General features: G+C 42.2%; 1 protein-coding gene across 2 annotated transcripts in view; it reads left to right on the forward strand.

The window, feature by feature from the left end:
- Fto (FTO alpha-ketoglutarate dependent dioxygenase) overlaps positions 1-22,449 on the forward strand; it is a 345,911-nt gene that overhangs the window by 157,405 nt on the left and 166,057 nt on the right. For both annotated transcript variants that reach the window (XM_051195118.1, XM_051195117.1), the window contains exon 7: positions 3,481-3,600. In XM_051195118.1, coding sequence (XP_051051075.1) covers positions 3,481-3,600 — 120 coding nt within the window. The remainder of the gene's footprint in view (positions 1-3,480; positions 3,601-22,449) is intronic.

Here is a 22,449-nt window from a genome sequence, read left to right on the forward strand (position 1 = left end):
TTGTGTCATTGCTATGCTTTTTTTGTTACTATGGCTTTATAGTATATTTTGAGATTATGTGTTGACGCCTTCAGCATTGTGTATTCTGATCAGGATTGTTCTTGGCTTATGGGGGTATTTTATGCTTCTATATGAATTTTAGAATGTTTTTCTAGTTCTTTGAACAATATCACTTGACTTTTTATGGCAATTGTATTGAGTTTGTAGATAACTTTTGTAATATAGTTATTTTTTACGATACCCTGCCAATCTGTGAGTATCAGGGCCTTTCCATCTTCTAGTGTGTTTCACTTTCTTTCATAAGTGTCTTATTTCATTGTAGATATCTTTTGCTCCTCTCATGAGGAAGGAAGTTATATTATGAATGGAACTTTCCCCCTTATTTCTTTCTTGGCAAGTTAGGAATATATAGGACTGTGGGTTTCTGTGTAGATTTACATCCTTCCTCAAGGCAGAAAGTGGTTACAGATGCAAGAGTTTTCTAATGGGTTTTTATGGCCCCTCAAGTTTAGGATCATGTTATCTGTATATATTCTTTATTTGTATTCCCTTTCTCTCTCTCTCTCTCCTTATTTCTCTAGTTAAGATAGGAAACATTATACTGAGTAAGTGTGGGATGTGTGAGAAATCCTGTCTCGTTCCTGATTTTAGAGGATTTAGTGTAATGGTGGCTATAGGTTTGTGACATATATCCTTTATTATCCTAAGTATGTTCCTCCTATTTCCAGTTTATTCAGGGATTTCATTATGAAGGGACATGGACCTTGTCAAAGGCCTCTTTTGCATCTACTAATGGCCCTGTGATGTCTGCCCTTACATATTTTATGTGCTTTATTACATCTTTATTTTTATATGTTGAACCATCCTTGCATGCCTGGAATGGAAACAATTTGGTCATGGGTCATGGTATATAATTGGCCTCCTTTGTTCTTGAATTTGATTTGTAAAGATTTTGTGTCTGTGTTCATTAGTGAATTTTTTCTATAGCCCTTTGTTGCTGTTCTTCTCTGGTTTTGAGATTGTGTTAACACTGGCTTTGTCTACTATGTTTGGTTGCCTGCCTTCCCTTTCTGTTTCATGAAACAGTTTAAGGAGCGCTGGTGTTCCTTAAGCATTTAGTAGAAATCAGCAGAAATCTGCCTCTGGGGCACTTTTGTATTTATTTCATCAATCCCATTGTTTTTTTTTGTTTGTTTGTTTGTTTTTTTTTTTTTTTTGGATTTAAGTTGTTTTATGTCTTGACTTAATTTTGGTAGGTCATATATGCTGCAAATTTAAAATTTATCCATTACAAGGTGGCAGTTTCTAGTCTTCTATCTTCCCTGAACATCCAGAACCCTGATTCTTTAAACACAGAAGTTACATTTGGCTTTTTATTGGGAGTCAGAAGGGCTTACAGTATAGCATGCACACGGAAGTTAGAGGAACCAGTTTACTCCTTTTGCCATGTGAGTTCCATGGCTCAAACTCAGGTCGGTGGCCCCGGAAACAAGCACCCTTACCCTCTGAGCCAGTGTACTGAGGCTCCTGAGGAGGAAGAGAAACGTTTGTTTGTTAGCATGGCAGGGGCTCTGCATTTCCTTTCTTGTCCTATGGCAGAGTCCCCCATATGCTCTCTTCCAAGTGCTCCATCACAGAAGTACTGGCTCCTGTGCCCTGATAGGTTGACAGCTTTGTTATGTGTCTTTTTATTCTCTGTGTACCAGGGTGATCAAGGCTTCCAAGTGTTGTCCTCTTCGTTGGAAATAACTGGCCCAAAGGTTGAGAAGCTGTCGGAAACCACTTTACCACTCCCTAACTTTAGGCTGAGGCTCTGCTATGAGACCACTCTGTCAGCACAGTTTTATGAGAAACCCAATAAGAGGTTCCCTTTGTTTTGTTTTTTTTTTTTTTTTTTCTTGTAGTAAATGTGCTGTTAAACCTGGATCTTCCCTGAAGTTGAACTGTGGCCATATTCATTCTTCTTTCAAAGTACTCAGATTTACCTCCTGTCAACCACTGTCTTCATGCCACAGATAAGGCTTAGCAACTGTCTTAATGTCGCCCACATTCCTGAGTTGTTTTGTTTTGTTTAAACAGCTTTAACTGAAATTGGCTCTACACATCAAACATTTATTTAATGTAAGCCAAAAACCTCCCATTAGACTAGATCTTCTCCAGTTTCTTACTTGAGCCATTTTTGCCAGCGTTAATCTTTACAAGTTGCTTTTCGTTTGCTTCTTGAAAGTTGAGTGTGGAGAAGCAGCCTGCAGTCCTCGGTGGTCACAGGTGATGGTGACAATCGCTCAGCTCTGCGTGTGGAATGTAATCACTCTACAAAGCAGACGCCATGGCTTGGTGCTTTGCTCATGCAAAAGTAAAAGGAGTTTTGGGGTGAGATGGAGTTCTACATTGATGATAGCACCTGATGTTCAAGTGGAAGGCGAGCCATAGAAGACTTGTCTGATTGGTACCAATCAGACTCTCATCTGTGTATGTTGAGATTGTTTCCGTTGCAAGGCCCAGACAACTAAACCTGAGTCAGCTTGAGTGGAAAGGAGAGAGTTCATCCAGTCAGTGGCCATCTCCAGGATGTGATTTTCATCCTCTCACCACATAGTCACTTCCTGCCATGTTGGCTCCAGTTTGCCAGCAAAATGTTTACAAGCTTTTTGTTGTGTTTCTCTGGTCTTGAGACTTTTTCTTCCAAAATCCAGAAATGGAGGGGAGTGGAGGATGTTTGGCTTAACCCTGACTTTCCATTGCTACCATTAGTATTTTAGCTGGGGCTCTGCCTATGCCATAGGACTGAGCCTCAAGAAGAGATGATGATGAGAGCTATGTGTCCATCCTGTGGATAGGAGCAATGCCTCTAGGTGGTCAACACAAACAGCTTAGCTGTTTCCCAGAAAAGAATGTACTTCAGTGCCTTGTCTCTTTGCTACTGTTTGCCTATTGTAACCCTTACTGAACCAACAAGTAGGAGCTTTAATGATTGTGTAAGAGTTTGAATGCCTCTATAGCTAATTATATATTGTTCGCTTGTGTGGCTGAGATTATCACCGGCTCTTCCTGGCCCTTGGGTAGGTTCTTTCTTTTCATTCTAAGAAATTGACACATGATACTTTTAGTATCTGTCTGTGTCATTGCCTTCTTAGCTTTTACTAAAAATGTCTAATTGTTTGGTTATGACTTTCTGTAGTACACAGTGCAGGCTGCTTGTACTCCAGGATCTGAATGTTGGTTGTATCTGCCTAAAACATGTAACCTGGCCTGGACCGTCATCCTAGCAGGACCTCAACTATAAGACTTCCATTTTCTTAGCTTTCAGAAGGCTCTGGAGGTACCGGGGCAGTTGGGAACCAGTTAGGCCAGGCTTTTCTCACCTTTCTCGCCCTCTGTCTATGAAGTTGCCAAAGGAGAATTAAGTGGGGAAATCCTTGTCCTTGTTGGTCTAGCACAAGGACATTCTAACCACCACCTCCTTGTTCTGGTTCACAGGTCGAGTTTGAGTGGCTGAGGCAGTTCTGGTTTCAAGGAAATCGAAACAAAATTTGCAGTGACTGGTGGTGTGAACCCATGACTCAGCTGGAGGAGCTGTGGAAGAAGATGGAGAGTGTGGTAAGTGCATGAGGTTTGACCACATTTTCTGGGGTACTGCACTGTGCAAACCTTCAGCCATCTTAATTGTCACAGGCAAATGCATGTGTTATCAACCTGCATGAGTGTGTTAGGTTACTTCCTGTAAGGTAATGGGGGACGCCTGCAATTTTGTCACTAAAGCCTCAGCTCGTTTCCAGAACCATGTCTGATATTCTTCTTAGAAAGTACTCTGCTAGACATGAGCTTTGACACACCATGAGAACAGAGCATCAGCAGTATTCAGCGCTCATTTGTTTTTATGCTCCAGCCATTATTCAAAGGGTCTCCTTACAGCAGTTGATATAGACAGTGTTGGGAGCCCTAATGCTTTTAGAGGTGAAACCTGAGGTATAGAGAAACTAGGTACTTGGACAAGGTCACTAAGGTGATTGAAAAGGAAACACAGGCTGCAGAATGCATGCGTTTAAATCTGCATGACCTAGCAGTTTAGGAAGGAGAGAAATGTGAATGTCACCACATATTGCTGTAGTTACAATAAAACTATGCAGTGGGACCTAAAAAACAAACAAACAAACAAACAAATCATGGGCTAGCAAGATGGCCCAGAATGTAAAGACAGTTGCCACCAAACCTGGCAACCTGGGTTCTATATCGGGGACCCACATAGTGGAAGGAGAACATGACTTGCAAGTTGTCCTCTGACCTCCATACATTCACCATAGTTCACGTCAATATCAGGTTCAGGTCCTTACTTCTGGGACTGTTAGGAAGGTGCTGGTCTGCTTAAAGGCCCATGTGAAATAGAGGGGTAGGGTGGGCTATCTGGTTTTGCAATTGTGAAAACAAGATAAGAAATCATGGCATTTATGGTATGTAGAACTTGAACACCAGCTAGATGGCAAATGGAAGCCACTTGATAAGCCCCAAATTGGATAACAATAACAGCACCAAATGCTTGCATTGTATTTTTAAAGAGTACTAAAGGTTGCTGTCACTTAATGTTCATGATGACCCTGTGGAACAGGTTTGATTTTTGCCTCACTTTTACATATGAGGAGATAGGAGCCCAAAGGCCTTATGTAACTTTCCCAAGGTCACCAGCTAGTAGGTGGGAGAGCTGGGATTTGAACTCTTGCTCTAGGCTTCTTGCCCTTTGTCTGCTCACTGGTCTGCCTCCAAACACTTGAATTTGGAATGCAGAGGAAAGGCGATAAAAGCCTGATGAGCCTCTGGAGAGTGGCACTTCTCAGATTTGGAGTGTGCTGAGAGCAGTGAGCTCATCCACAGGGATGCACAGTGATTGTCAGTTCCCACACATAATGTTTTTAGACATCTTTATGAACCTTTGGTTGACATACCAGAAGCTAAGCAAACATATATAGTTTGATGAGTGGAGAGATTAAATGTACACCTATGAAGCCATAGAAATAGCCCACACTGTCTCCTCCAAAGGAATTCACTTGGCCTACCAATTTAGTGTTGTTGTTTTGATAAAAATGTTTACATAGTATCTAATCCCTATTTTATAATAATGAAAATTGCAAGTTACAAATATGAAGGCCTCAGCTTCAGTACATGTATCAGAATGTGAATCTCTGAGATCCTTAGCAAGGATCGGTGTGTGGGAAAGGAATAGGATTACCCTTTCAATGTATTAACAGTCTCAAAAATAGATTTCCCCAAAGCCCTGAGTTAGTGCAGAACAGAGCATTGTATTGTCAGGTTGCAGGTGACGAGTCCTTCTCTGCCTGGGTAGCTCTGTTCAAGCTTGGGGAGAAAATGCTGTTTTTATAGGATATACACAGAAATCCAGATTGCCCATTTTACATATGTACTTAGAATCCTGTTTGCCAAGACATAATTCTTAGATATCAGCCTGACTTGGAAATTGTAATTTAACCACATTGTAAAGATTGAGAAACAAATAAGAACTCAATAATTTTGTAAAATAATTTTAAGAGGTTTTTATTGCTTACATTTAGGAATATTTCCCCCAAGTGAATTTTTGTAGTATTCTGATCACACCAATGATGTTCATTATTAATTCATTGAAAAGATATGAGTGTAGATGCATGCCGGCATCTCCATATGTGTACACACATGTGGGAGATATGAGTGTAGATGCATGCCAGTGTCTCCATATGTGTTAGTAGTGGCACATTAGTTAAAGGAATACTATTCATTGTATTCATACTGGGGGTGGGGGTGGGTGGGGGAACAAAAAAAAGAATAAAAGGAGTAGCAATCCAGGTAGTTTTCCAGAGCATGGTTCTTTGCACTTGGCAGAACATTCTTTAGCTTTGCTAAATAATAAGAATAAGAATAAATTAAGGGTCAATGTCTCTCCCGAATCCCATGGTTGGATCATTATCAACAGAGTGAAGGTTTGAGCCAAGATAAAACAGATAGTTGGATGGTTCCTCTAAATTAAGTTGAAGCATTGCTTTGGGCCTTTAAAGATGATTTCTAATAAGCTCATGATAAGTTGTTTTTGCTACAAGAAGACACAGTGGAGAATAAACTTAGAAAGAATCTGGCTAGGTGGCTCTAGTGCAGTGACATGTGGTATTTGGATATGAGGGTGAAGTAGGCATTGGTTGGTGGAAGTCTGGCTTCTGTCAGCCCTTCTCCAGCTTTTTAAAAACTTATAAGCAGTAGGGGGCAATGTTGAGCTGCCAGTTGGAGGTCCCAAGATGCTGCCTTTCAGGAAAATGCATATGAATGTCCCATTAACTGCCAAAAATTATCCCTGTTGCTTCAGGTTAACTGTAATCTCCAAGATGCTGTAACACAGGAAATCAGTTGTGGGTTCACAAATTCAAAGCAATTTCACATCAAAAGTTCACTGTTTGGTGCGTACTTAGATTCTGTGGAATTAAGCTAATCGAAAGGGCATTTCTAAATGTTCAAACTTTTCTTCTAGGGAATATATTACTCCAAATTATTATGATTTCAGACAAGTGATTCTTTGTTATCTTTCCCACATACGAGTATTGTGGGAAGATGTCTTTGATCAATGCATTTTGTCGGTTCTATAGTATATTGTCCATCTTTTTTAATGAAAAAAAATAAGACCTACAACCTTGGACCCTGCATGCAGTACTTTCGCCCTTTTGTGATGAGTAAAGCAGCCTTTGATGGCCTTGTACCAGGGAGAGGCTAGTGTCGTCATTTCTCTCGGTCTTTCTGTCCTTTTTCTCATGTGGTTGGGAGGAGTAGTCTCTAGAAGCCTAGAGGAGAATGGAAATGAATTTTGAAATAGCTATTCTTCCATTAGTGGTAATTGCTGCACATGTTACAACCAGCCACATTTTTCAGAAAGTTTAGTCAGCTGTACATAAACTCCCCTGGCTTCTGCTGCCCACTCCCTATCCCAGCAGGCACACTCTGGCACACTGTTTGTCCTGCCCTTCTTTCCTGGAGGACAGCTTTACTCTGTGCTTGCTCTTGTGATGTAAATGTTAAACCTTATATTTGAATGACATTCTGATAAAACATCACATCTCCCCAGATTATTACTTTGCGAATTTGCTGAGCATTGAGCCCGGAGCAGCGTGACCCTTCACTGTATGGTCAAGCCTTTCTTGCCCTCTCCACTCTCCACTCCAGAAGTCTTCTAACACTGAGGGCTACTCACATATTTGTATTTCTTTCTTTCTTTATTTCTTTCTTTTTTTTTAAAAACCAACCCACTACCTCTCATCCAAGATTACCATATTATTAGGAGACTCTTCAGGATAGGAGAGTTATCATTTGAAAGCAACCATGCAAGCTTTTCTTGCCAGCTAAAGAGGAGTATGAAAAGCTGAAGTCTCCTGTGAGGCAACGAAGTCATGCAGTGGCCTGAGATCCAGCGGATAGGCCATTTGTCTCCCAGGGGCTGGTATCGCTCTTTGCAAAACTGACATTTATTTTACCTATAAAGATGTTTTAACACTATCAAATTCATGGTGAGACTGAAAAGAAGGCTGTGTGTGAAATCTTCTAAATTGATGACATTTATTCATTTCCTTTTGACCTTAAAAACCTCCACTTGGTACAATCCAGTGGAATTATTCCAGACCAGCATCCCAAGGAAGCACTCTGAGAAAAACTGATGATTTATGTACTGCGGGGATTTCTTCATGCTTTCTGTTGTTGTTGCTTTTCCTTTTGGGGGAGAAAGTGGCTCCCACTCATCCTCTGTGTTCTGAGCCATTTCCTGTCCCAACAGCCCCTGGTGCTACAGTAGCAGGCGCTGTGTTTGGCCATTGGCCTTAATAACCTTTGCCGACTGTAGTGGGTGGGAGCCAAGGCTGGATTATTTTAATGTATCCGTTTTGAATCAGTGTAAAATACAACATATAATTATGTTAGGTAAGCGATAGGCTACATTTAATTTGCCCATTTATGTTAAAATTTGGCTCAGGAGAGCAGAGAGATGTGGAAAATGAGTGGGTGTTTCATTTCATAACATAACCAGGTTCTTGTTGTTAAAGTTTTAAGAGAGAAATGTTCTTCCGAGTGTAAAGGCGTCCCTGACAAGTTATTTATAATGGTTTAATTCCGAGGTGAGTCATGCCTCTCTGCTTGTCATTGTGGTCTGCATAAATCATCAGGGAACCTTGTTCTGGAGGCAGCCTGCTGCTGCAGGGACAGGTTCCCTGTTTGTGGCTCCCACAGTTGCAGGGAATGAGGGAGCTGAAGAGCAGTTTGTTTGTTTTGGTGAGGTTAATGAAGCTGTCACTACAGCTGTGGATAAAATTCTTTGTAAGTGAACATATGAACAAGACTGCTTCTTATGTACTAAATACATATCAAATACAATGGAATAGCATTTAGATAGCAACTCAAGTTAATTTTAAAATTTTAAATTAAAGATTTTAGGGGACATGAATGATATAATGATAAATTGTAAATAAATATTTTGGGTTCATATTAATGGTGAAATCACCTAGATATATGCATGTATATTCATGTTACATATGTAATTATTTACCTCTCCCTATAAGTATTGCTGTGAATACTAAATTACATGTGCTAACATAATCTTGTCTTCCATTTTTTCAGCATTTTTATTTTCAGTTTGATATTTATTTTTAATTGTGTGTATTGTTTGCACATGAATATGTGCACATGAATTGCAGGTACTTTGGAGGTCGGAGGTATCCGGTCTCCAGGAGCTGATTTAGAGGTGTGAACCAACCAGCATGGGTTCTGGGAATTGAACTTGGATCCTCTGTAAGAGCTCCAAAAACAACCAAGCCATCTCTCCAACCCTAGGGTCAGGACTTCTAATTTAGGAGCAGAGTATAGTATAGTAATTTAAGATCTGGTATGAAATGTCTGGTGGTTTTCAATTAAGATTTAAATTCCCCTCTCCCTCTTTTGACTGGGAAATTGTTGAGTGGCTCAAGATAAGGCCAGATTGGAAGCAGGTTAAACAGTTACAAGCACCCAATAATTCAAATTCTGGAACACAGTATTTTAGGGTCTTTGTGTTTATCTTTGGAAATTGGTAAAAATAAATAAATAAATAAATAAATAAATAAAAAGTCACTTCCAACCACAAAAGCTACAATCCTTGGCTTGCACTTTTGGTGATCCTCAAGACATTCACTGAACTTTGGTTCTTTGCACCCACCCCTTAACGTCAGTTTGCCATAGCTGTGTTGTTCTAAAAGCAAAATATCTTGAGGGAGGGAGATTTTATGTATGATTTAGCATTGAAAACTCTCTAACATGTTTTGGGGCTTTCTTGATAGATTTATTTTAGTTTCTCTTAAAACACCCCCTTCCTTTGTTGCTATAAACTTAATAATGATTTTTTTTTAAGTATGTTTATGCTGAACTTTTTGGGCGGAAAAAAAAAATTCCAAGAGAATTCACACTTAAGCCTCCCAAACAGAGTGTGCATGGGAAGCACAAAAGCCCATGTTTGTGATTCCCTTTGAAGTGTTTTGCAACTGGATAAGGAAAAATTTAGAGAGCGGCTGATAGTGTTCAGGGTAAATACTTAAACCCCTTTAGAGAATTTCACACACAGATACTGTGTGCAGAAAAAAGGGGTACTTATGTTTCTTAAAGCTGCTACAGCCTGCAGCTTTGTACTTAAAGACAGAGGTGTTGAATAGAATTCTACTGAGGATACATCCAGTGACAATATCTCCAGGAACATCAGAGCCGGCCAGTGGTAGACTTTCTGTGCTTAACCCTTGCATGAGCAGAGCCTTCTAGTGCCCAGTGCTAGGATGTGCCAGGATGCTCAGATGCCTCAGCTGCTGCCTGTGTTCCAAACACAACAGGAACAGGACTCCAAACACTGCAAATGGAAAGCTAGGACATGCCCAGGGAGAGAGTACCATCTCTCCAGGTAGTGTGTAGGAAGAAAACCTGGGATAATAAGCCAGGGTTTCTGGTGTAGCCTCGACAGTGGAACATTAGACAAATGTTGTTTACCTTCATTAAGCACACACATTTATGGCACATAACACAAATTTTTATATATTCTGTTTATAAGACAAAAACAACAACAAAAAAATGCAGATAAATTCTCCTGTTTGAAATGCTTTTAACTTCTATGAAATTCAAATCTGTGTAACGGGTGTAAAAGCCCTACCACTTTTCCTGGGGGAACTGTGTAGCCTCAGCTGCTGGAATTTATTTTGGGTTACTTTGACAAGCAGGCCATAACATGCATGTGTGAGTTCAGAAACCTGGATGCCAGACTGGTGTGTCAGGAATTTCCATTTCCCCAAGAAAGACAAAGGCTAATAATGTACCTTCTTCTCCCCCCCTCCAAGTCCTTTTTCAGATTGAGTGGTGTGGTGGAGTACTAAATTTCTCTTTAGTCTATCATTCACATCATTGGGGGGGGGGACACCTTTTCCATATCTTAGAGGAATCACAGTGTAGAGAACGAAGTAACGTATAGATAGATAAATACATAAATAAATAAAAAGACAAGCCTCAAGCCTATAGTTTTGAAAGGGAAAGGGAAGCAACCTTTGTCAGGATCTGTACCATTTATTTGGAATATTACCCAGATTTCTACTGTATTAACCCCTAAGTTAGCTGATGAGTGGTTCCTAAAACCCTTCCCTTCTGAAGAACATGGTTATAATGATCTCCCAAGAGCTTGTGGGCTACATGTTGCATTCTAGAGGCTAGTGTGATACCCTTGCTTAGAGATATTTTATTGAGGTTTTACCCCACCCTAGTTCTGTCCCAGAGCCAAAGGTACTCAGAGCAGTTTGGAGCACAATGCTAACTAACTCTTACAGTGCTCCTACGGAGTGTTAAACACTTGTGGGGTGGGGCTGGGAGTCTTGTCATACTTTGCAGAAGTGTCCCTATGGAGAAATGTGCTCAGACTGCTGAAAACCACGCACTCTGAGAACTATGGCAACACAAGAAGTTCCCTCTTCCATACATCAAGGGTAGCATAGCTGCCATCCTGCTTTTTCTGCCTTGACATCTGAAAAATAACAAGCCTGTATTTTTTCAGAAAGGGGATGTGAAATACTGTCTATTTTGTGTATTCTTAAAAGTGCCTCTGTAGTCGCTGATCAGTGATACTTTTAATTCCATCTTCTCCTAGCTGGTGCCTTACGATTGACCTTGCATTTCCTTTCCATGAGCTCAACCTCATCTGAGACCACCCTTGACCATCTCACTTGTAAACATTTCCTCAGCATGGATCAAAGGCACAGACAGATGATCTCCTGCTTGGTTTTGATTGATTGACAAACTTAGCCCTCTAATAAAAAAGTAAAGTAAGACCTGTGTTTAGATGTATCTAGTTGGGTTGTAGGACTCAGAGCTGGTGATTTCTTGAAAGTGCATAGCCCTGTACTTTACCTAAATTGTTAATTTAGGTAAAGAATTATGAAATGCCCATGATTATTCATAAGATGTTAGCAGATGTTTGGGGAGACTAAGGAGTCTGTATTTTATTTGATGCCTTAAACCAGCAGTTCTCAACCTGTGGGTTGTAACCTCTATCTCCAAAAAGTTTACATTACGATTGATAACAGTAGCAGAATTACAGTTGTGAAGTAGCAATAAGGTAACTTTATGGTTGTGGGTCACCACAACATGAGGAACTGTATTAAAGTGTTGATACATTAGACAGGTTGAGAATCACTGCTCTAAATGGTTCATGCAGTATCAGAAAGCTTCATAAAGAATGGGAATAGGACAATATTATTATGATACCTATAATAAATTAATATTTTCTTGGCACTAAAGAGTCGTATCCTGGGTGCCAACCTGAAGCAATGCTTCAAATTAAATATATCTCAAATCATGACTCCTATAATGTCCTACTGGTCTCCCAACATCAATAACTAGTGCTATCCAGGCATTCTGCCTATGCTTAAGCGTTCTCTTGATAGACCTCCAAGGTCCTCTTTTCAAAATACACTCATCACCTGACCCATCTTCACCACCTACCTGTGCTAGCAGTTTGACTGAGCACATAGTTATGGGAACTGCTCTGGGAACCAGCCTTTCAGCTTCTGTTAAGCCTTACCACCTACCCATCTTCAGTTAGCATTCCTTCGTTCCCCTTACTCAGTTCACGGGCCTGGTCCTGACCTTCAGTGACACTCAGGAATCCATCTTCTTTGTATGTGGCTTTCGGAACTGCAGGACCCACACTTCTGCCTATATCTTTATGTCAGATTTGGCCTCTGGAATATGCTTTTTGCTTGTTTGTGTGTTTGTTTTTGTTTGCTTGCTTTCTCATTCTGTCACTTCACATTGTCTTTTGTTGTCCTTGGAGAGTTCCTCTGAGTTCACCCTCCTGGTAGGAGGCCTTGCCCTCTCTGTGTGCACCTAAGCACTTCACCTTTAGTGTGTGAATTCCTTTACTGCCTGCCTCAGCTGGATCCACGTGCCCCTCTCCCGCTGGGTTGTGCAGAAGCAAAGCTGTCAGCTTTACTGTAATTCCAGTTCTGGGACCCTGGCTGGCACACAGTAGGTGCTTACTGTACACTTACAGAAGGAAGACCTAGATGTGATGTGAGGTCATGTTTTTGAGTTGGTTCCCTACTGAGACCACAACACTAGCCAACATCTGCAGCAGCTGTGGCTTCTTCCTCCTTCCCTTTGGTTTGAGAGCCAGTGGCAGGTTGCATCCTTTTGGCATTTCTAGCTAAGAAGATTGAGAAATCACTGGCAAATGACTTGTGTAAATATGGGGATTTTTTTTTTTTTTTTTTTTTTTTTTTTAACGAGAGAGGTGGCCTTAGTTTCCTCGAGTTATTGTATTGCTGTAGCTGAAGAAGGAGCTTTGTCTGCTTTGTTGGCATTGCTCATGTCTTAGAGTTCCCTATTCTTTAAAAAAATGTAATAGAGTAAGATCACGTCAGAATTAAAGGACTTCTGTAGCAAAGCTTGAACTTTGTTGTGGTTAATTTCAAAATACAGAGAAAGCGGCATGCACTGGACAGGTTTTGGGCATAGAACTAGGAAAATCCCCAAGGAATAAACCGACTTCCGCCAGACAAGCTGAAAACTGATTAAAATATTTATCATCCTTTGGGTATGCAATAGCTTTTGATGATGGAAGGCATATTAATATTCATCTTTGCTGCTTGTCTACACTTCAGACAGATCCCAGGAAAGGATGTTCAAATGACCAGTTTTCTTTCCTCACCAGGAGCCTTGAGCCCTGTGCAGCTTGGAACCAAGACATGCCTTGTGATGTTACTGAGCTTCTCCTCTGGGGGATGGGAATGGGGAACACGCCAGGAGAGACCTTTGCACCGGGAAGCTTTAAAGGGTTTGCTGCTTTCTCGGAAGAAGTCTTTTGCTAGAACAAAGGGGAAAGTTGGGCCATAATTTTCTGAGCCACAGAACTACTGTGCTGTCAGAGCATAGGAAATGGACCTGGCTTCTTGGGTGAAGTTAGGGATCCAAGCTTTATAAAGGGTTTGAAGGAAATGCCTCTGGAGGTAGCCCCCTCCCCCTCCCCGGCTGCTTTGTTGAGGAGGAAGGAGGAAAAAAAAAACCGAGTGTGTCTGCGTCTGCGCTTATGCCCAGGTCTTGTGAAGTTATTTTGAGTGTACCATCTATCGTCCCTTCATCCTCAGCCAGAGACAGAATAAACAGACTGTCTGCATGAAGTTGCACAGAGGGCCTTGTGGGCTTTTAGGATCATTCTTATTAGCTTCTTTCTTTAATGAGAGAAAGAATCTGACTCTATTAATGATAATTAACCAGAATTTTCTGGCTAGATTGGAATAACCTTGATTACGTTTTTGGGTGCAAATATGAGCACCGCAGGAACTTGACCTTTCTTATTGATCGGTCTGAAAACAAACTAGAAATTGAAAAGAAGCTTCTCATAAAATGGGTAATATATTAGCACTGAGTTTCAATATTTCAAATCTGAAGATTCAGAAACTACCCTTCTGTACTTACTTTTTATAATTCCATGCTACTCGGTTATTTGTATGAGTGATAACGTGAAAATTGGACAGTAATTTTCTTTTAAATCTATTTTAATATTGTGACATCAGAAGAGAAATGTTCTGTCTTCATCTGGTCATTTAATCATACTTCTGCTCCGTGTCGTTCAGATAAGGGAAGTTGTACAAAGAGCTGGGACTTAGGTCTCCCAGGCTGATAAGGCACAAGGCAGTAAGTAATTCAGCGGGAGGAAAAATCAAAGGAGAAAGGCAGAGTCTGACACAGGCCTGTGGGAAAACGAAGGATTTTGATAGATGGAGACGGGTGGAAGATAGTCAAAGATGGTGAGGGCAGAGATGCAGTAGGCAGGGAAACATTCTATGCTTGCAAACTTGATTAGATGTCATGGAGTTTGTTTTGTGTGAGTCAGGTAGCGACAGATAAGATGAGAAAGATTAGTATGGACCCTTTTGTCCAGATGCATTTTTTTTTTTTTTTTTGTGAAGTACAACCCTCTCGTCCCTAATGACTATCAAAGTCATCTGGAGCAGAATGCCAACCAAGTATGTGCAAGTAGGAATAAAATGGAAACCAGTTTATCTTGTATTTGCAAAGGTTTTTGCCTGGAAAACAAGTCAGATCACATTATTTGTCCCAGTTTCACAATTGGTCTGCACCCTGAACACAGCTACAAGTACTCTACATTGTTGGAATATGAATTACAAATGGGTAGTTTTCCTTACCAAATTTCTTTTTATTTCCCTACCATTACCTAAATGCCAGAATAGTAAATGTAAACCTTGGCCAGAGGCAGATCTTCCCACGTGTGAGCCTCTTACAGGTGTTCTCCCGTGTGGGGGAGCATGACCCTTCACTGTTGGGATTGTGGTGGAGGAAATGGCATCTTCTCTGTGTCTTGTCCTGGTGACACTCTTGAGGGCTCAGTACTGCCTAGAAAAAAATTTGAAATACCACTAAAGGCCATGCATGAGTTCCTTGATTTGGTTCAGGATAGCAGGCATGGTAATAAGTAGAACAGAATGGGCTCCTTCTGGCTCTGTCACCCCCTTTGGCTGGCAGCTCCTGTTTGGGACTGCGCTCTGTGCTGCCCTGAGTTTGCCATTGCACTCTGGCACATTAGTGACACTGCATGACAGACTGAGGTGGAGTTCGTAATGCAAATGGCTGCCGGCTCCTTCTAGTCTATCTTGTCACCTATGGATCTTTGTTCCACTTCACTCTTGTCCCTCTCTATGCTGTGGCTGCTCCTTCGAAGGCACAAGGTGTCGATTCTTGAGTGATCACTAAGTCTCAGCTTGTTCAGCCATGAGCATCTGTGATGGGCTTTACTTGAGTCTCTTTGGGAATCTAAGGTCTGATAATAATAATAATGAGACAGAAATGGTATTACCAGGACCCTTATGATTTACCCTACAGGTAGTTCTCTGGAGAATAAATGGGGTTCGTGCTTCCCAGAAAATTCCTCTTCTTTGATATCCCTTTGTGGGGGTTTTTTTTTTGTTTGTTTGTTTTGTTTTGTTTTGTTCCCATGGAACAGGTAACAAAGATGTTTGGTATTGTGTAGTTGCTTCCAAGGCCTACCCGTGTCGTTTACTGTGTGTTCTGATCTTGCTGAACATCACTCTAGGTGATATTCATGCTTGGGTACCGTGCTGGTGAGCAACTCAAGTGAAGATCATCTGACCTCCTCCTTTGGTGCAAAGAGGAGCTCAGAAGGGCAGAGAGACTTGTCTGTGGACACAGCCAGACTGTAGTGGGTGTGGAACCCGCATTTCCCTGTGGCAGCTCCACATGATACAGTAGCCCCCACCTCCCAGCTGTTAGCGGCCTTCTCCTGTGTGCTGGAGCAAAGGATAACCACAAAGCTATTCCTCCGAAACAGTCCCCCACCCTATTACTGTAGAAGTGTCATTGCTTCAGTGTACCCTGTACCCCCAGCATGGTGGTGGAGCCATTTTCTTCTCTGGCTGGCAGGGTGAGTCCTTGGTGTGTCTACCCTATGTCCCAGAACCCTGAGCTGGGACTTTCAGATGAGCTGAATTCACTGGGATGAAAATGTCTCTAGTGAAGAGTGGCATTCTCTCTCCCTTGGTCCCCCCACCCCTCAGAGGCTAGCACTACTCCTAGTTTTTTCTAGACTTTTTAGGGATACTTTACATACTTAAATTTTTACATACAGTTTTGATTTTGTAACACATTGTTTCTTTTATGAAAAGACTTGTTTTATTTTACATTATGTGCATGGGTATGGGAATGTGTCAGGGAACGTGCACATGAGTGCTGGTGCCCACGGAGATGAGAAGGTATTGGAGTCCTCTGGAGCTAGGATTATAAGTCTCTGAGAGCCATCTGGCATGTGTCTGGGAACTGAACTCAGGCCTTCTACAAGAGCAGCCCCCACATAACATCCATCACCTTGCAGATCTTTGCAGTTTTATGTGACTCTCATGTGGTTTCATATTTTATTTGGTTAGTCTTCTATTATCTCGTTTGCCACATTCACAAGTAACATAATAATGAGTCTTTTTTTTTCTGTATAATACCTATAACATTTGAAATCATAGTAACACCTAGAAGTAGAATTAGTAAATTAATACACATGCATTTTTATAGTAGTTTTTAAGGAAGAAAGGGTTTCTTTGGGGATATTGTTCCAGACAGAGTCCATCTTGCTGGAAAAGGTATGGCAACAGTCAGGTGGCAGGAGCAGGATGGCCAATCACATTTCATTCTACATGCAGGGGCAGAACAGGAAGTATGGAAGGCTTTATACACCCTTGAAACTTGCTTCCCCACCCCGTGACGTTCTACAGAAAGCCTCTTTATTTTAAAAGCCCCTTAACCTCTCCCAAACAGGACCAAATATTCAAATACATGAACTTATGGGGATGTCTCTCATTCAAGCCAGCACATTCCACCTCTGGTTCCCATAGGCTCAAAGCCATCTCATGATGCCAGATGCATTTAGCTCAACTTCAGAAATCCCCATAGCTTTTCACAGTCTCCCCAGTCCAGAGTCTCTTAACTGTATCCTCTGTAAAATAAAAAGAAAATGACCTACTTCCAACACACAGAATACACAGTCCCATTCCAAAAGGCAAGGATGAGGGCATTGTGATGAGAGGTTGGGCCAAAGTAAGACCAAAACCCAGTAGGGAAAACACCAAGACCTATAGCTTCATGTCAGATATCTAGGGCTTGAATTTGAATTTCAAAGAGTTCAGGTGGCCTGGCTCCTCCCTTCACGGTCTGCCACATGCATATACCCCTTAGGTCCTGTTCCCCCTAGTGAGCTCTCCTTGGTAGATGTCTTATGACTGACAGCTCCACCAGTTGGGGTGTATACTGCAACCCAGGCTTCACCTCAGAGCTTCACCAAATGGCCTCCTTGCAGGGACTCTAACCCTGAATCATGTTGCCTTAGTGGTTCTCTCAAAAACTGCAGGGGCAGGGCCATGACTTCCCTCAATCTTGTACCTTTCTTGTCTCCAAAACTTGTACAACATATGTGATACTTCCAAGTTTGGCTGCTCACATGGACCAAGGTTGCTGCAGCGGGTGTATGCTGAAGATGGGAAAAGCTTGCCTAGGCGGTTGTACTCTGGAAGCCAATAATGCCTCAGGCACTCTCCCTTCTCTAGTTGAAGGCTTAGCTGGGCAAGGTCTTGCCCACCTCTTGTTTCCTTCCCTGCTGTTCACTGCAGAGCCAGAGGTGTACCTATAATGGGACTTCTCTTTAACAGGGATAGTCCCTTCCGGCATGTGACTTGATTTGAGCTTCCTATTGGTCTTTCCCTCTCAAAAGTGTGGTTTCTTTTTGCCCCACTGTTGCTCTTTTTCACAGTAGACCTGCATAAGAGTAATCAGAAATAACCATTTTGCTTACACTGTGCTGTGCTGTCTTGAAATTTCCTCCTCTCCAAATAAGTAATCTTTTCTTATTTTTTAAGATTATTGTTTAGATAATCCAAAATGATTGTATGTTTACGGATGTTTTGCCTGCAGGTATGTTTGTGTGCTACATGTGTTCTTGGTGCCTGTGAGGGCCAGAAGAGGGTGTAGGATACCCTGTAACGAGTTACAGACCATTGTAGGTGCTGGGAATTGAGCCCAGAGCCTCTGGCAGAGCACCCAGTGCTCTTCGTTGGTGAGCCATATCGCTAGCCCTAGTCCATTGCTTTTTGAGCCCCACACAAGATCTCAGGACACAAAAAAAATGCAGGCAGATTCTTTACCAAAATATCACACTAATGGCCTCTAACCCAGTTGCTCCTTGTTCCTCTCTGTAAGCTTCATGAACTAGGCTTCCAGTGTATGCATTTCCCAGGCATCCCTGTCTTCTCTACAACAACCAATTAAGCTCTCCCTAAGTCATTCAAAGGCTTTTTCAATTCCAAGTTTCAAGGTCTTCCACATAATAGTTGAAAGGCATAAATGAAACCATAGCCCCCGTTTAGCACTAGTTTCTGGATTAGCTACTTTTCTGTTACTGAGATGAAACTCTCAGACAAAACAACTTAAAGAAGAAAGGGGTTGCTTTGTCTGACTCTTCCAGAAGATGAAATTTATTATGGCAGGGAGACATAGCAACAATCGGGAAAATCAAGGTATCGAGAGCAGGAAGCTGGCTGATCACATTTTCATCCATATACAGGAAGCAGACAGAGAAGCATTTTTAATTCTAAGAGAGATGGTCAGCTGCATATAGTGGCACTGGCTGGAATCCCAGAAGTCATGGAGAGGAGTCAGGAAGATTGTGAGTGCAAAGGCAGCCTGAGCTATATAGATTCTGTCTCCAAAACAAGACAAGACAGAAGATTGGCGGGGGCGGTGTGTGTGTGCACGCGCGCGCGCGTGCGTGCGTGCGTGCGTGTGTGTGTGTGTGTGTGTGTGTGTGTGTGTGTGTGTGTGTGTATGTGTGTGATAAGGCCATTCATGGAGTTTGTAGTCAAGTTTGTGTGTGCCTGTGGTAAGAGTTTATGTGGCACAGTGCCATTTCCTGCATCTGCACCAGTACGGTCTATTATCAGACCTTCTGACTTTGTCCAACTATAATTGGTAAGAATGTGTGCATTTTTCTCATTTCTGCTTTGCTGATGAAGAAGTTGGTGCTCAGACTGTTGAGTGATTTGCCAGGTCACATGCTTAATGAGTAACAGTCTGGGGTTTGTATTAGGCTGGGGTTCCTGCTCCCCTAGTTGTTTTAATGGCTTCAGCCATGCAATGCTTACATTATTGTGACCAAAGAGCCAGGGTAGACCCCAAGATTCTAACATGCATACTGACTGATAAGTGTCAGAAAGATCTCTCTTTGCCCACTGTCACTGAATTAACTGAGTCAGCCATCTGAGTGCAGCTAGCATGACATCTGGTAATGCTACTGGGCCAACTGGAACCTTATAGGTAGAGTTAATTTTTTGCCCTTTCCCCCTGCAAATCCTAAGGCTTGGTGTTCTATTTTCCCTGGTGGAGAGTGATAGGAGGACATGCCTGATGCCTGATTTTCTGTTTAAAGTTATGTTACTATTGGACACATTTCAGGTTGTTGCTCTCTGATATGATGAGCCTTCTTGGCCTCTCGTTTGCTGTCATTCTTTCTTCCCCTGTCAGTCTTCATTAGGATTATTTAAACACTGTTTATTCTCTGTCCTGAGCCTTTTCCTGCTTTGCTGCAAAAGTACAGCTTGAAGCCTTTACTGTATATAACACAGTTTCCAGTTCCTAGTAGGGGTAGGGGTGGGGGTGGGGGTGAGGGATGACACAAAAAAGACGCGCGCGCACACACACACACACACACACACACACACACACACACACACACACACACACACGGATTGTGACATTAGTAAAATGTCCTGCTATGTTGATACTGGAGAGGAAAGAGTTTAAAGGAGAAAAGTTTATTTTGGCTAAGGGTTTCAGTCACAGGTTGGCTAGCTCCTTGCTTTGGGCCCAAGGCAAAAAAAGAGCATCATGGCTGTAAGAGCACATGGCAGAGAAGGCTGCTTACCTCCTGTCAGCTAGAAAACTTAAAGAAGGGGACAAAGTCCCTAAGAACATGCTTCAAGTACCCATTTCCTTCAACACCCCTTAACACACAAGTAAATAATAATAAATAAGTTAATTAACATTTTAAAAAGCGAACCAAACAGAACTAGGAGCCTGCGGTACAGGGTATGTTCGCCCCTTCAGCGTGAGTGTTTGCACATGATCTTTGTTCAGTGGCTTGCTGTCCCTACTTCTTGATTTAGTCTGAATGCTCGAATTCCCTGAGTTAAAAACATTGGTTGGTAAAATCTTTAAAACCTTTTCTGGGTTGTTATTTCCCTGCATTAGTGAAAGTCAACATTAGGCTGTGTGGTTGTTTAAACCCTCAAGTAAGGCTCCTCAGCTATTTGGGTCCTTAATCTTGGCTGCATATTTGGATCGCCCAGGAAACTTTTTTCAGAATATTGCTTGGCCACCAGCTCCAGAGACACAGATTTAACAGGTCTAGGTCAGGGCTCCCAGTTGATATTGTTTTGGCAAGCTGCAGACTTGATTGAAAGGACGAATAAGTGAACCAATTAGCAAATGAACAGGAAGGCCCTCTCACTTCAGCTCAGCACAAACATACAGTCTGCTGTTTTTCTTTAATTCCCAGGGTGGGCTGGAGTAGGTGCTCAGGAGGAAAAACTGTACTCCTAATTCTTAATGTGTGGTAGAGGCTAATGTTAATACAGTCATAGCATAAGGCATGCAGAGGGGCACATTGGGTGAGTAGGATGCCAGAGAGCTCTGAGTTAATCTAAAAATCAGGAAAGATATTGACAGGTAGAGATAGATGGTTATTTGCCATGGAAAAGTGTATGTATGGGGGAGGGGCAAATGCAGGTTCTAAAACAGCCCATGACTGGTAATTCTACTCAGACTAGTCTCATTCAGGAAATGGCACTGCTCCTCGGCTCTCTGCATGGCAGGTGTTGTGTGTGGAAGCATCTCAAGCTGTCTGTCTGCACCTCCATCTCCTTACTGCATCTTTCTGCTGTTCTGCTGTTAGCCTGTCCAGGACTACCTCTCGCCCCAGGCATTGCAGTGTTTGCCCATTGGCTTCAGGAACTCCTCACACTGCAGCTAGGGTAATGTTTTTAACTGCAGGTCTGGTCTGCCTCCCCCTCACAGACTTAACAGCTGCCCCATCCTCGGTGCCCGGAGCTGTCTTCCTCCCTTCACTCTGGAGAGTTTGCCCTGCAGCCCTTCTCCAGTCAGAGGGAGCACAGGGCTCCCTCTGTTCAATGGTCTCTGCGTATCTTTCCTCTTCCTGAAATGTCTTATCCCACCAAGGCAGACTATCATTTTTAAGGTGTGACCCCTTTGACCTCATGACTAGATCAAATTGCCAGACTCTGATTTGACCGCCACCCTCAGGAAACCATCCTTGGCAGCTCAGGGCTTATCTGGAGGCCTTGGTGTCTTTGGCAAACAGGCCTTAGGAGCATTTCCTTGTTCCATGAATATCCAGTGCCTCCAGACGCATGGGAATAGCAGATGTGATTTGGGGCAAATGACGTATGCATCTCATTAGCTGTTCCTTGACAGAGAATTGGGGATTTTTATCTATATCAACTACAACTCAAAATGCCATTCGATTTCCTCGCACAGATTCCTCCCACTTGTTAGAGTTGGGCCACTTCCATAATGTTCGTTGGAGACTGTTATCTTCAGTAAGACAGCAGCCATCAGATTTTCACTATACATGATACCTATACTGTTCACCTGTCCCACAAGGATCAGGCAGTGAAGCCATCATCTAGGCTTCATTGTAGAGCGACATGTCTTCAGTGTCCAACCATCCAGGGAACCCTTGAAGTGAAGCCATTGTCTGGGCTTCTGTGTGCTTGTTGGATGAGCACTGACAATGCATCAGCTGTGTCCTCCTATATCCCTTCCTCAGTTCAGCATCTTCCAAGTGCCACTCATCAGAAACACTAGGATTCTTGGGGGTGTTATGTTTTCCTTTTCCTTGCCAGATATCAGCCACTCCAGGAACTCTGACCCTCAGCTTCCTGTCAGAAAGGTCTGTAGCCTACCTCCATAACCCAGGCCCCAATCTGCCTTGGTTGGGGGGTGGGGGTCACCTGACAAGGTCAAGGACAAGGATGCTTTAGCATGTAGAGCCACATGGTCTGTGGACACTGGTTTTAGAAGAATTCTTCAGAAGCTATTTTTTATTACTTTTCTGTGGGTGCCCAGCCTTGTCCTCTAACTTGGAAAGACTAGGATGTTTTTTGGCACCAGGAAGGGCTGTTGGCACAAGTACAAGAATCTTCATGCTGACTGAGTTGGAATCTCTCAGTGAGAAGTGACTTGTTGTCCTGATTAGAATATAAACACTTGCCAACCTTGAGTTTTTGTCTCTCACATGAGTTTTATTATAATCTCCTGTGTTTATAAACATGTCTTACACATAAG

This window comes from Phodopus roborovskii, unplaced genomic scaffold (assembly GCF_943737965.1).
Source record: "Phodopus roborovskii unplaced genomic scaffold, PHOROB, whole genome shotgun sequence".
Taxonomy (NCBI): domain Eukaryota; kingdom Metazoa; phylum Chordata; class Mammalia; order Rodentia; family Cricetidae; genus Phodopus; species Phodopus roborovskii.